Source organism: Passer montanus, unplaced genomic scaffold, assembly GCF_014805655.1.
Source record: "Passer montanus isolate IOZ18808 unplaced genomic scaffold, ASM1480565v1 scaffold2, whole genome shotgun sequence".
Classification (NCBI taxonomy): Eukaryota; Metazoa; Chordata; class Aves; order Passeriformes; family Passeridae; genus Passer; species Passer montanus.
This window is the reverse complement of record NW_024366591.1, coordinates 18080231-18096093: the sequence shown is the minus strand read 5'-3', so window position 1 is coordinate 18096093 and position 15863 is coordinate 18080231. Positions and strand designations below refer to the sequence as shown.

Below are 15863 nucleotides of genomic sequence, written 5' to 3'. Positions count from 1 at the left end.
GATGGCTATTCAAAAACATACTATCAATTTCTGTAAAATTTACCTCTTACTATGCCTGTCCTTGTATGCACTACAAACACCAATGTGAGGTACCAAAAATATGCCCAGGTTTTCCATGGTTCTGCTTTTTCAAACATTTAAAAATGAGATTGCAACAGCAGGCTGCCCTGCTGGTCATAATGTTTTTATTGGAAGAATGTTAATTTCTTAGATTGTTTGGTAAGTCCTCAGTACTCTTCCCTGGCATCAAGCAGGCATGAGAATAATCAACTCATTTAAGACTGTTTTATAGTCCTGCTGAAATTGTTTACCAAATGCTGCAACCCAGTTCTGTCACTTTAGAAGATCTCATCTAATGTGCAGACAGGTCTTTATTATATCAACTAACTTTACCTGCTGTCACTTCTGATTGGAAACAGATGCTTCATATCTTCCTATATCCTGAACTTTGAACAGGAGTCTCCTACAGGATCTCTTCAACATTATCTAACTGCCAACTTTAACAAACTTGTGACTTTTTTTTCTTTGTAATGGTTCAGTCTTGTGGCTTATATTTAGTCCCTTCTTCAGGTTTTATGATTTCTTAATACGCCCCACAGAGGACCAGGGAACAAGAGCACAGATTTGGAAGCTACAATGCAGACCTCCTCCATACACCTTTAATTCTACAGTAAATGTACATGACTTTAAGGTTTTATATCACTGTGTAGCTGGTGTGAGTACAGATTACATCTCAAGTGCAGCAAAGGAGGAGGAGAGGGAACTAAGCTTCACATGTGGTATAGACAACAAAATTAAATGTAAAAAACCCATGTTTCTCTGTGTAATATTTTTAAACCAAATTCACAGTGGTGTGCCAAAGACTAAATCTTTATGGTAGAAGTTTCCAGAAGTCTTTGAGAAGACAACCAGCTTGCTATAGACCTGCTGCTGTCAGCATTTCACAGACTGCTTCTCTGCTGGAAATGTCCCAGCAGCTAAATGAATAGATTTAAGATTATTTGATCCTGCAGAAACCTGGTAGTTCTGTAAAGACTAGAGAAGAAAGGTGCAATTTTAGGTTTAATTCAGATCAAAAAGTTCTGAAAGAAGAGGCTGCTTTTTATGTTATTCAGCTGAGCAGATCTTGCTTACTTTTCTTCATTTATTTCACACAGAGTGTTCAGGTTTGTTGCATCTGAATTAATGTTGCCTTTCATTTATATTGCCTAAAATCAATTTTATTTAGTTGTTATGGGATGACAACAAAGCTTCAAGAAGAGTTTATTTTCTTACAGGAAAAAAAAGCAACAGTTCAGAACTAACTGATGAAACATGTTTTAGTATATCAATGAGGACCTTGGTCTTCTTTATATAGGCCACAGGATCATTTCTGCTGCAGGAATGGAGTTTGATCAGAACTGGAAATTGAAGACACTTTTCTAAGCAACTCTTTCTGTTAAAATGGAATCTTGTTGTATTGACTTCTTTAAGAAATACTGTAGAAATAGAGAGGGTGTAAGAAACAGCTGCCAATCAAATAAGAGTTTATGACATCAAAAATCATATCAGGCCACAGCAGTGGCAGATTCCTCATCGTTTGTCACCATCAGTTCTTAGCAGCTAATATTTTTCCCACTGTAAATACGAGGAGAAGAAGAATGAAGGAGTGTTAGGTTGCTTTCCCACACCATGGGAAGCACAGAGGTGTGCACGCACAGCTCCCAGGAGCCAGGTGGGCACTGCAGCCATTGCACCTTTCAGCTTGACTCTGAGAGGGAAGAGTGTGCATCTCCACATCAGCAGTCTGCAGTGAGAGCAAGCAGGCAACCTACTTACACATGCCATTCACTGCATACTATTTTGCAGTTGTGTTCTTGCTCCTGAGAAAAGTCCTGCTAGTTCCTGGGCTTTCTGCCCTGGAATACTATTTTTATTTCATTACCAGTGGGACTCCCAGTGCCAGCAAACAAGGGATTAGTTCAAGCAGCAGGCAGACCCCATGGCTCAGGATTTCTGAGCTCAAGGCAGGCAGCAAGAATCAGCTAGAACAGTGTTTTCATTGAGTGAACTGCATACAAGTGATGGAATGTATACATATTATGTTCTCTCCTGTAATAGAGACAGTAGAGTGACTTATAAGAAGCCACCACAGGGCTTTGAGTGGGAATATCCATTCCTGCATGCTTTTCTAAGGGGAATCAACATCCCAGCTGGGGTACAGATTTGAGTAGCTTTAGCTCACTTTAAAGCTCTCTTGGAAAGAAATGGTAAAAGAGCTCCTTGTTAGTCACTTGTTGAGATGTGTTTTCAGTCAGTATTTCTCCTGATAAAGCATTTTTTTTTCTTGTGCTTTAGCCAATAATTTCTAATATATAATTGCCATAGAGCTACATGTTGGTATTTAAACCCTGGAATTCATTCAGGTATTTACAGTTTATGCTGAGATTTTTCAAAACCTGATGATATTTTTACATGCAAAGTGAGATTAGAAATTCTCGTGTTATATTTGTACCTGCATTTCTTCATTCCTAGCAGAAAAAAAAATCAACTCTGCAAACATGGAAAATAAAATTCTTCTGTCCTGGAGTCTGCTTGTTCATTTTTTAACGTGGATACAACAACTTTTGGATGCAACAAAAATTTGGATACAAAAACTTTTGTCCTTCCTTGTTTCACTAAAACAGTGCAAATAAGTGGATGCTTTATGGGGAGCAATACTTTTATGTTGGATGTTGGAGGTCAATTGCTTTTTCTCAGTAGAATTTGAAAAGAAAGCTGTGGCCAGCTCATAACTGACTTGCTGCAGTAATTGATTCATATCTCTTGTCCAGCAAGGGAAAGACTGGGAAGCATAGTTATTGAAAAATATTATTGGAGCAGTACTTTAAAGGTCAGGTCAGATCTGGCATTTGGGTGATCTTTTATTTCTCCAAGCCTGTAATGACAGGCTAATTTTCCTTGAAGCTCATCTGAAGTCTTAGTCCTTTGCTGTAAATTAAATGTTGCTGAACACTGGGCTGGAGGAGCACCAAGGGTTTGACCATTTCAGAGAAAGGAAGGCAAGGTATGTCTGGTGGTTTGGTGCAAGTGCTCTTTGTTGAGGTTGAAACTATTAAAACATAATCAGGTATGTGGGGAGACTAATTGTACAAATGGAAGAGTAGAAATGTCATGATTTACAAACAGTACAGCACTTGTAGGTATTGTGTGTGTGTGTTTGTTTAATCATCCACCCACTCACATATTGTTTGTATGTACATTCATGAACAGAATATAGGAGCATCATACATTGAGAAGTTTAGAAGGTGACTAAATTATGGTTGCCTGTTGGGAAACAGTGGTGAAGTTTTCAGCTTCTGACTTTCTACTCCTCGGAGCTCCACAGTGCTGTGTTGCCAGAGGTCTACCCTGTGTTTCAGAGCTTCTGAAAAACCTTTCCTTTGAGACTGTGTTTTAGATTGCAGAGGTTCCTGCACTGGTGCTCTCTGCACCTCTGATGCTCTCTGCATGCAGCAGTAACCTGAGGAAAGAGATGCTTTTATTTGGCTCTATTTGGATGAAGAATGTCCTACCTGGGTGTGATATATTGGGTTATAATAGCTGCAATATGAGACATCAGGTCTGGGTGTGCTGTAGTGGATTATGATAGCTGGGATATTCGACTTCTCTTCTGCCATTAAAGTCTGTCCAATAAATAAACATTTGTGTGCCAAGGCACATACTTGTTTGTTCCTTCACTGTGTTTATAGGTAAGCTGTAGCTGATGCAAGGTGAGCAGCAGGATGCAGTTTGGATCCCACAGTAATGATCAGGTAGATAGTGCTGTCCATGCTGGGATTCAGCCCTTGGGGAGAATCAGGGTCACTTCTACTGTGCTGTTCTCAGGCTGTCATGTAGTAGATGTGGCAGGTACCTACCTTGTGCCAGTGCCTTTCAATAGCATTTATTTGGTAAGCAGCTTGAACTGTCCCATTGCTGCCAGGCACTGTGCGTGCCGAGCCACGCTCACAAATCATGGAATACCAATCAGTAGGGGATACTTCCTGTGGCCTCTCCTCAAATGCAAGGCTGTATCCCACAGATCATGGCTATGGCAAGCCATGTAGAATTATTGATGGTACACAAAGGATTTCTCAATGCTTTGGAGGTTCTCCACTACAAAATGCATTCAGCAATTACTGTGAAAATCACAAGGTTCACATGTTGCTTCTTTCTATTTGCGTATCAATCAGCCTGAAGATTTGTGCCTTTGTGGAGGTGTGTGTGTGTGGTATTGCCTAGATGTAATTAAAAAGATGTTCCTTCATTCCTCCTACTTTAAAACCAGTATTTTCCTTGAAATTTAAATCTAGGATAAAGTGACATAGTAGAGAAGATCTCTTATGTGGAAAAGTTTTTCATCCAATGCTTTATTTTGATGATAAACATTGATATAGTGCTGTGCCAGCTGCATTTTGCTTTATATCAGTCACATAAAACCATCTTTTCCCAGTTTCTTGCCTTTAAGCATCTTGAATTTGTAAGTGGAAGGGAGGCTTTTTCCCCAGACCAGGTGAGTAACCTCTGGGCAGATCTAACCCTGCTATCTGGGTACTATACTGCTAATAGAGGAGTGAATAAAAGTTCTTATTGGTGGTGTCTTGACCCTGTCTTCTTGTGTGATGTGTCTTGTGAAAAGATATTCCGAAGATACCCTGACTTTTCAATAAATACAGTTCATTATTTAGATGAAAAATATGTTTGCTTAAACTTCTGAGTGTCACAGATGGTGAAAACAAGGAAGACCTTCACAGAAAGGAGTAAATCTTTTGTAGTTCACTGATGACAACCTGCTGTATAGCATTCTTCATGGAGTCAGAGCTTCATCATTACTCTGTGTTGTTTATTTGCACAGAGATAGCAGATGGGATTGAAATACCATAGGGTGTGTGTATATAAGCAAATACAGGTGCTTTGTAACACAGAAAGCAAGAGATGACAGGTGGATGCAAGTGACAATTAAGGGCAAAAGTTATGATGATAAGGCTGGAGGAGGTCACAACAGACTGGTACTTTACAAGAAAATAGGAGATTTTAAAGGAAAGTTTAGGGAGCCCCTTGCAAGCAGGAAATAAATGTTCTAAGCAGCAGTGTTTGTTCATCATTATTCTGTTCCACATTGTGACATTTCATATCAGTTGGCCCTGAATCTTTCTGGTTTTACTGTTGTGATTTGGACATTTTGAGTGTAGACAAGTAGAAGACAAAAGGCCATTCTCTGTTGCATTCCTGATGCTCTTTCACAGTTCAGTTCCTCTGGGAATAGTTCAAAGGAGACGCTGCAGCAGAGGACGTGGCACAAAACAAGAAAGATGGTTGGGTTTTTCTCCACTTGTTTTTTAAGTGTCTCCGGGCATATAATTTAACTTTTCAGTTGTAAAATATGAGCTGTTACCAGTGGATGAAGACTGATTAAGTGACTGAATAAATCGTTTGGATAGGGCATCAAAGGTCCTACTTCTTAACACCCTGTGTCTTTAAAGTCACTTATCCTATCTAGGTACTGAATTTGGTAGCTGATTCTTTGTGTGAAGAGTTTAAACATCCAGAGTAAAAAGCACTGAATAAACATCAGCTGCTGTTTTTGATGATTTGAGATGTTCATATCCTTCTTCTAGGAGCAGTGGTGGGAACTTAAAGTTTCTGGAAGACTTAGGGTAAGGTGATCGGTCTGAATTCATGTCATCACTTGTTGTGCAGCCATCTTGGGAAAAAGATCTTTTGCACAAAATCTTTTGAAGTTGTATCCTTTTGCTCTTCGTGCAGCGTCCCATCATCTCCATCTGTTGGGGTCACAGGGATTCCCGGCTGCTGATGGCTTCTGGGCCTGCGCTGTACGTTGTCAGAGTGGAGCACAGGGTCTCCAGCCTGCAGCTGCTGTGCCAGCAGACCATCGCCAGCTGCCTGCGGGACGACAAGGACATCAGCAAGCTGACCCTACCCCCTCGGCTCTGCTCGTACCTCACCACTGCCTTCATACCAACAATCAAGGTAAAAAGGAGGAAATGTGTGCATTGTGAAGAGGGAAGTGTTGCTAGATCTCCCCAATCCATGGTGCTCCTAAGTGGCAATGGCTAAATGATAAGATTTTATCATTTTAAAAGCTTTTGCATCCTCCTCAAGACCCCACTGATGCATTTGGGGCCTATTAAAAATCTGAAAAGAAGGCTCACACATGCTGATCTGCATTATTCCATGGAGATGGCCTTTCCAAGTACATAACAAGGGTAAAATATGCTGGTGACTCACAGAGACTTCTGAAGAAGCTCATGCTGGTGATAATGCTCTGTCACGGTTACAGGAGGGATTCACAGGGGTAAAACTGTAGCCCCTCTACATGTCACATGAGTGCTTATATTCCCAGGAAGGTTAGTCTTAATACCTGGGGCTGCCCAAACATTTCTACTAACACTGAGTTCTGTTAATCTTACTGCTCCAACAGTGGAATAATGAACCAGGTATCACACCTTTTCCTGTACCACCAGCAGAATCATCTGCACAACCTGTTTGTTTCATGGTTATGCCCTCAGTAACATCTTGGGATTTCCAGGCTGTTTATCACAGCCTATAAACCAGTGCATTAGCTGGTAAATGCTTGACAGGCAAACATATATTTTTGTGATTTTTGTGTATGTGTTACAACAGTCTCTTCAGCCAGAGATCCTTTTTAAAACAATGCAGAGCTAGAACAACTAATTTGAAATCAGTGGGGCTGTCTCAGCTTAAATGAGAACAAATTATGCCTACAAAATAATAATTCAGCATGGTTCCAATTGGGTACTGCTAATCAGGGCAGTTTGTGCAACTGTAAATAATTTCATTTGTCAAAGAACAATAAATGCCTTGCTATAACCATAATTCCTGGATCTCCAAAGATGCAGAGCATTTATGAGGCTGGAAGTCTCCAGTTCTTTCTAGTTCTTTCCATCTGAGATTCTCCACAGGATGCTTTCCATGTTGTTTCCCTGTTCACCCCTCTCTACAGCACCAGTGACAATTTCCTTGCTGTCAGGGAACGCAGAGGAGGGGACGGGATGGGCTGGATGAAGGCAGCAGTTGGCTGGGAGCCCTGGTGAGGATCAGAGGGCAGTACAGGGACACGTCATTGCCAACAGTCCTTGTGTCACCTCCTAGAGGAGTTGTGAGGATGCAGAGCGGTTGTGGCACTGCATAGCTGAGAGGTGGGAGCAGGATTTTCAGAAGCTACGTGCCTGTCCTGTTTCATGGGTTTTTCTGGAGTCTCATCAGCACTTACACTTCACCCTGCCTCATCCCAGTCCCCCACTGAACCTATGTTGTCAGCCATGCCTTCAGTGCTAGGCAAGGCACCCTCTTCCATTCCTCTTCCCACTCCAGCTTGCAGACCACATTATAGGCCACTCCTCAGCCTATACCCATTTGCCAGGTCAATGAAGCCTATTTTTTTCCTTACCTTTTTTTTCTTATGCCTTCATTTTGAAAGAAATTCTGTTGACTTACACACATTAATAGTATTTGTGTCATACAGGCTATGTTGTCCTAGACAAAAGCAGTCCTACTGCTTTAGGATTGAGTTTTGCATGGATTAATACAGTGTGCTGGCAAGCAGGGCAAAGTAACCCAAGCTTTGTGTTTGTATTTCTCTACATGGCACACAAATAGGCCCTCACCTAGGGTGGGACATGTGCTTGGAAGTGATATAAAAAGTACAAGCTTCTTTCAGAAGTGACAGCATTGTAGAATAGTGGCATAGCATGTACCAGTACTAACCAGGAATGGGATCTGAGTGTCCAGGTTCACTTCGAGGGCCTGCAGGAGACAAGATACCCATTACTCAAGTTCAAAACGAAGTTTCTGATAAGAGCTGGAACTTGAAGACACGTTTGTTGTCTCATTCAGTGCACTGACCACAGGTTCAACCTTCCTTTTTTAAAACTAGTTTTAGTTGTCATTTTATGTGTACAATTGCTTTTGATCTAACTAAATAACACAGCCATTCTGTCTTGCATGTGGGTCCTGCGTAACTCATGAAGTAAACTATACTAATCTTCACCTGCCAAATTAGAGCTGGGTTCAAGTTCAGCTGGTTGTGTTGGGATTAAGTCACCACAGAAAAGAACCCCAACCAATATTGGAAAACTTTCTCTTTCCTTCCTCTGCTTAATGAAGCCTCCAATCCCAGACCCAAACAATATGAGAGATTTTGTCAGCTACCCAACAGCTGGTAATGAACGGCTGCACTGCACCATGAAGCGGACGGAAGATGACCCAGAGGTCGGTGGTCCCTGTTACACGCTGTACCTGGAATACCTTGGGGGACTGGTGCCCATCCTGAAAGGACGTCGTATCAGCAAGTTGCGGCCGGAGTTTGTCATCATGGATCCCAAAACAGACGGAAAAGCAGGTACAATTCAGTTGTTGCTCTGTGTAAAAATGATGTAGCAATATTTTGGACGTTAAATCCTCAAGAGCTTTAAAAAATACATATATGCAACATGGATGGTAGCATCTGATTTTTTTTCTGATGTGAAAAAAATCTTTAGCATGACCTAGAAGCATCTGAAATTATACCCTGCTGCCTTCTGTTTTACAGAAGATAACTTCTTGTATTCTGAGTAATGGAATATAGATTGCTAATTAGCAGAAAATATTCTTTAGTCTCAATTTTGGAGTCAGTTGAATGCTATTCATCCCTCTGAATGATGTTCACTTGAGTTCAAACCATTGGAAATTTGGAGTTTGAAGGCAGAGTGGAGAACATTTAATTTTCCTCTGCAAAGTTTTATTTCAACTGCTGCCTGTGGATCGGGTTTATGCTTCTGATGACTGAGAGTTATAATTTATACCAGTTTTCTGAAGCAGCACTTAAATTTTCTGGGGCCTGTCTTGATAGATGAAATCTATGGAAACAGCTTGATTTCCACTGTGATTGACAGCTGCAACTGCTCTGACTCCAGCGATATCGAACTCAGCGATGACTGGGCAGCAAAGAAATCTCCAAAAATCAGTCGAGCTAGCAAATCACCTAAACTCCCAAGGTAATAATGTCTTGGATAGTTCTTCTTTTTCCCCAAGGAGCTTCTCTTCCTCCCTGCCTCTCCATCCATCTCTTGACACCTTGTAAAATGAAAAGTAAACTCCTTTGGGCACATAGGAATTCTCTGTAAGACTGGGGTCCTCTACAGGGTGCAGTTCTGGGGTGATCTCAGAGACTGGTGTAGAGCTGGACTTAGAGGAAGATTTCTGGGACAAAATGTAATGGGAAGAAATACAGCACAATTTCTCCCCAGGCAGTCTCAAAGAAAGATTTTATAAACTCTCCCACCTTTCCTTTTTTTTCTCTCTTGCCACCATGGAATACATTTTGTCCTTCAAACAGATTGTTTATTACTTTTGTTTATTACATTTCTGCCAGTGAGTTATTTAGGTGCTTAAGCTGGTATTTTTGACCCCACCTTCTATAGTGGGAGGTAGAAATAACTTTTGGCTTAGGGTAGGAACAGTGACAACATCTGTGGAGCCTTGGTTTGCTGTATATAGTAATGTGAAAAATCTGTCAGCTGAGGTGTCATTTTCTCATTTCTTGAGACTTTGCTCAAAGTCTGCATACCTGAGATCATTCATCTCTACACCTTTTTGGGATTAGTGGAAGATAAATTGTATCTGGCAGAACTGCTATAAGCTTTGTTAGATTAATTAAAAGCATCTAGCATGAGTTACTGCAAGTGTGTCAGGTCTTCTGTATCTTCAAATTTGACCCGTAATTCTCTGTTCTGTAGGCTGTACAGTCCTTATTAGTCACTTCGAGGACATCCTACCAATTGTCTTCTTCTTACATCTTTCCATTCAAAGACATGAGTTTTGTGCATTTTAGCTTGCCCATTGTTGATTCCAAGCATTGCTTTACTTGCAGAATCAATATAGAAGCTCGCAAATCTCCAAAGATGTCACGAGCTGCACAGGAGATCTCAAGATCACCAAGGTTACCAATAAGGAAACCCTCCATTGGTTCTCCAAGCCTGACACGAAGAGAGTTTCCTTTAGAAGATATTACTCAGGTATTGTGCACCTTGTTACCATACCTGATTCAAATGCATTTTTTTCATGAGGCAGCATGTTGTGATAGAGATCCAATGACCAGCAATGAAAGTTTGCATTAAATTACAGTAAGTAGCTAGAACTAGAGAATTGCATCTTCCAGGTCAGTACTAATGTTCAAAAGTGCAATGGAGTATCAGATGTTTTTTGGTAAGTACCAGGACCAGATACTTTTGTCAGTGTGAATCCATGTGAGAGGTTTATTCTAGATGATGTTGTTGGCTTTTTGAACATGTACGTGAAAACGCTTCATCAGTTTCTCAGACCCATCTTAATGCCACCATAATTCTCTGCTTTGCTAGGGACTGCAGAGAGAAGGAAATGTTTGCTTCATAGGACCACATGATCTGTTTAATAATTAACATGAAATAGTCTTAATTGGAACGAAGGAAAGGAATTACCACTTTGTGCTCTTTGTGGTGATCATGTTCTCTGGGTAAATGAAACTTAGCAGGCTGTAGAACTCTCTGGGTTGTATATTTCATTAATAACAAGTCTGTGTTATTTTCATTTTCTTTTGTTTGGTTTGGTTTCTTCTGCTCTCTTGTTTCGCTTTTTCCTTTTTATGAAAAATTCTAAACAGTTACATGGAGATAGGACCAAAAGCCCTTCATAGAGCAGAAGACCTGAGGCTTAGATCCTGCTCTTGATACTAGCAGCATAACTCCTGGCTTTTGAGAAAAATCTTTGGTCTTTCAGACCCATAATGAGTGTACCATAGCAACAGTGGTTTGGGAAGTTGCTTTAGGAGCTCCTGGGGAATTTGTTGTTATGAGTAATTAATTTCTGTCTTGTTTATTGTTCTATAAAGTGATTCATGAGTACAGAACCAATGGGCATGGTGTATCAACTCTCTTAAATACAGAATAGCCGTGGTGCTGCTGGGCAGGGGCTGCAAATGCCAGAAAACAGACCTGTTCCCACTAAACAGAAGTTCTCCACTAAGTGTTGTTCAGATCTTCAGTAGCTCTAGTCACCCTGTGGCTGATGCATGCATCATTTCTGATGGTGTTAAGATACCAGAATGAGTCTTCTTAATGGCTGGGTAAAACTGTTGCTACATAGGCACTTTAGGCTGTTTCAATACAATAAAAACAAGATAGACTGAAATTGCATTATTGCTTGCAATAGCTTGATTGCTCTGCAGTTTTTTGTTAGAGCTTGATACAGATTTTATCAGATAAAAATGATCTTGTTTTTGTTTTGCAGCACAACTACCTTGCTCAGGTCACATCTAATATCTGGGGAACCAAGTTTAAAATTGTGGGTTTGGCTGCTTTCCTACCAACTAACCTTGGTGCAGGTAAAAGTAAATTGTTGATTTTTTTCATCTTAATTTTTTTCTAACAAACAAAAAACTTATGCCATGAGATATTTTGTAAGTGATCAAAAGGCTTCCTTAACAAAGCACTTATTTTCTGTGGACAGTGGGAATTGTATTTCATTAAATTCACTGTAACTAAAGGAGATTAAAATCCATAAATACAATAATGAGGTATCAATAAAATAATAAAATCTCACTTGTAATAAAACAGTAAATCAACATTTGAGCCCAGACCTCTATTTTTACTGTTTATTGGAACAAAACCCACACAAAATAAAAAAAAGGGTTTTGCAAGAGGACTATAGAAATAATAGGTTTTAAGTTACTGCCATAGAAGTATTTTTAAAAGTCAGATTTTTATAGTTATTTAGCTATAAATTATATGAAAAAGCTATTATGGCCTCATGCTCAAGATTCTTCAAGTCAGTGCAGAGCCTCACCACACGGTTCTCCTGCTGGAGCATCAGTAATCTGATTAAAAGCAGCAGTTGTCTATCATCAACCTTTCTCTGGGTGGGCCAGTTCTGCCCAATAGTCCTGTTGGGAAGGAAGAAGGCTGGGTGAAAAACAGGGTACCACCCTGCAGAACTGAGCTCAGAGCTGAAATAATAACACAAGTCTAGCAGTTTAATGAGCTCTTTAGAAAACTTCCTTTGTCCCATGTTGCATTATGTGGTTGGGTCAGGGTACATAAAGGTGCCCTGGATGCAGAATTAGGTGGATAGCTTTTGTGGCCATATGGACCTCTATCAGCAGTCTAATGAACACAGGTCATTCTAATTCTGTCACTGCCAGTGGCAGATAGGGAAGGATATAACTGTAGAGTAAATGCATAGTGATGCTTCTTTCAAATGTTCTCCCAGTCTCCAATGGTTTGGGTCCCAGGGATTTCCTGAGTCCAGTGGGATTTCTTTGTGTATGGTAACAGTCAGCAGATTTCCTTCCTGAGAGCTTTCCAGTTTTCCCCTGTATATTGGTAGTATCCTGTGGTGAAAAGTTTCAAAAGTAGAATGGAAAAAAGTATTTTCCTTCCATAAAAATAGATGTGAATACAAGATGAAGTAATTAATTATTTAATTACAGAGATGCTGCTTCCATTTAAAGAGAAATAGCTGAAAGCAATCTCTTTTATCCCATTTATGCAAAGTGTTACGTGGTCATCTGACAAATAATGGCTTGCCCAAGCACATGTATACAGTAAATGACAATATTCATAGCCCTTCTGTCTGCTTTGAATTGCTTCTTCCTTAGCTTTACATGCTATTTGTGTAACAAAATTTTTTGTTTCTTGTTATGTTCTTTCTCTAGTAATATATAAAACCAGTTTGCTGCATCTGCAGCCCAGGCAAATGACAATATATCTCCCAGAAGTGCGGAAGATTTCAATGGACTACATTAACATGCCTGTCTTTAATCCAAATGTTTTCAGTGAAGACGAAGATGATTTACCAGGTAAGGAGCAGCTGGAGGGCTGTTGTGTTATGGGTTAAGCTAGATGGAGGTCAGGTTGGTTGTGTCATGGTTCCCTCTGGTAAACACACAAATCAAAACCCTTTGGTCTGATGGGGTCCTGTAGAACTGAGTTAGAATAAGGCTAAATATGTGTTGTGGGCATTGTTTTCTATGGCGTGTGGAAAATGTAATCCATAAAGAGCTCATTAGTTTCAAGTTCATTGGGAAATTAGTCATCTGCTAATTCATCTTAGTTTGCTAGGAGTTCTCCACAGACTGAAGCTTTGCTTTCTGCATCTTGATAGGACAGAATTGTATGATGTATTTGAAACCCAAACAGGCTGTTCTTGAGACCTGATGTCATCAAAGCACAGACAGCTGATAGGGGCTTGGGTTGGAGAGCAGGTTCCCATTAAACTCAGCCACCCTTTGAGAAGTCATAAATGCTCCTTTGGATTTTTATCAGTACTAAAAGGCTAAAGTAGTAAAGTAGTTGAGAAACAAAGCAGAATCAGGAAGAATTTTCCACTTCACTGAGGTAGCAGAAGATTTAAGCAGTGCAAGGAAGGTTTGAGTGCATGTCATGTGATGTGGGAGGTGAAAGGACTGGAAGTACTCGAGGCCTCCTCCAATCAAAACAAAGTCATCATGCCAATAAAATTAACAAACAACAGAAAAGATAAATTAATACATTTTCAGAATTTTCATATCACTGAGGGATTCCTGTTGCCTGGTCACAGGTTTTTGGAACAATGGAAGTGGCTGTCATGCCAGTACCCTTTAAAGAGGAAGGAGTGTGAGCACTGCAAACCAATTAAGAACAATGCTAAAATCTACTGAAATAAATGGAAATGTTCTCATTATTTCAGACCAGGGTTACAACTGCTGACAGCAGCAGAGCTTTTGTCTGACCCAGGCAACAGAGTAGTCCTCTGGACTTCTAAAGAAATACTTGTATGTTTCAAATTAAGCCCATTTTTTTCACAGCCTGGGGGACTTGCCTTGCTTAATTTCTGCCTACATGATACTCTCCTGTAGTGTCTGAAGAAAATAACAGAGACATTGGTGACCATATATATATTATTAATAGGAAGCACCCAACATTTGCTATTATGAAACATGGTCCAAGCTGTCAGAAAGTAATATAAAAACTAAAAAGGAAAGAAAAAAGTTAATACAAAGTTTTCACATCTCTTCCTGAAAATTGGGTTGAATCTGCATTAAGAGATGAAATGGTGCTCATAATTGCAGGTACATAAACAGAGAGAAAATTATTGGGGACTCTTGTAACAGCTCTTTGGGAAGGCCATAAAAGGATTATACTACCCTGTCCTTCCAACAGCCTTCCTCTTGTCCACTTTGCCTTTCTAATTTCTTCTGAAAATTTCTGGCTTAGTAAATGGTGGCTACTTAAATCTTCAAAAATGTTTTTGGGGATATCCTTTCTAAAGCCTACATATAAAGGAAGAAAGTACCATCTACTAAAGGAAAAAGTATTGCAGGGTAAATAATAATTACCTGATAGATTAAAAAAAACATAGCAGAAAGCTGCTCTTGGGCAGTGCAATGTTCATAGTGAGGTACACTTGGGACAGGTGTTTTTTAATGTAGCCAGTAAAGATTTGGCAAGACAAATGCACAGTGAATTGATTCAACTTACAAAGTATGCAAACTAATCAATTAAAAACCTTTGGAGAAATGAAGAAAACATTGGATTTAAACACTCAAGAGTATTAGGCAACACCACAACAAATGATATTTTGTTGGATAAGGCAAAACTACAGCAACACTTAGGGCTGCTCAAGCCAAGCTAACAATTAAACCTCAGGCTCTGGCAGCTAAATTGCTAAGCCTGCAGGCACAAGGGTGAAAGCATGGCCTGCCAGCCAAGCACAGAACCTCAGAACTGCCTTGGGGTCAGTCAGCTTTGGCTCTTGGTCTTCCTCTGGAGGAATGAACTGAACTACCATGAGTATTTGCCAGTGTAGCCACAGTGCTGTCTGTACACCTCCCACGTTCAGGACTGATGCTGGTAAAAGCCTGATGTTACCGAAAATGTAATCACAGGGCATAGGTAGATGACTTGAATTTTAATTAGAAATTAATTAGGAACTGGTCAGTGTTTGGAGGAGTCCTGGCTAATGGATCTCTTACATGATCTGGTCTTGCAAATCAGAGGTCTCCACAGGATTTGGCACACTTAGATATGGATAAAAAACTGGATAAAAATTGGATATGACACTAGATCCTTGGACTCTTTTCCTTCCACAAACCTACTTCAACAACTCACTTACCATTTTCTGTGGGGTTTTTTACAGGAAGTTTAATAAAAAGAACTTGCAATATTCTTTGAAGTTCTAATATAGTATTTACTGTTTTCCCTCTTTATTCTGTTTTGTTCCTTCTTGACTATTTGGATCCAGTGTCTTCATTTTCCTGCTCCAGCTTTTCAGTGGTAGTTCCTATTGGAATCAACCACTTTTTGCAAAAGGAACTGCAAACAATTGAGCACTCTTCATGCTTCTGCTCAAAATTATGGGAATTTCTTCTTGCTGCATTTTCCCTTTTTCAATGCCACCACATGTGGGAATTTTTTCTCATATACATATGCTTCTTTATACATTGCTGATTGCAGACTGTCCAAACATTAATGCTGCAGTCACCCTAAGTACCCACTTCTTCAATCTTTTTGCCTTCCCATCTATTTCTTCACATTTTCTCCTTACAAATCTGAGAACTTATATAAGTTTTGTCTGCACTTCATTCCATCATATTCCCCTCCCTCCATTTCAGGTTCCTTCCTTTTGCATTGCTGGTTGGTTTGTCACCCACTATGCTCAGCTTTTGCCAACTATTGTCTGTGTTCTCCAGTTCTCCCCAGCTCATTGAGTCTAGAAACCTTATACTAGATATTACACAGTGTCTGCAGTGCAGGTCTTCAACTTTCTTAGCCTCCACTTCTTTTGTTTATTTGCTTGTTTGCTTTGTT

General features: G+C 40.0%; 1 protein-coding gene across 1 annotated transcript in view; it reads left to right on the top strand.

Annotated features, from left to right (window-relative positions):
- The window catches only part of TULP4 (TUB like protein 4), a 130923-nt gene that overhangs the window by 102423 nt on the left and 12637 nt on the right, over window positions 1-15863 (top strand). Inside the window, 6 exon segments of the mRNA XM_039706798.1 lie at window positions 5788-6012; window positions 8170-8404; window positions 8894-9038; window positions 9914-10058; window positions 11308-11401; window positions 12731-12874. Coding sequence (XP_039562732.1) covers window positions 5788-6012; window positions 8170-8404; window positions 8894-9038; window positions 9914-10058; window positions 11308-11401; window positions 12731-12874 — 988 coding nt within the window.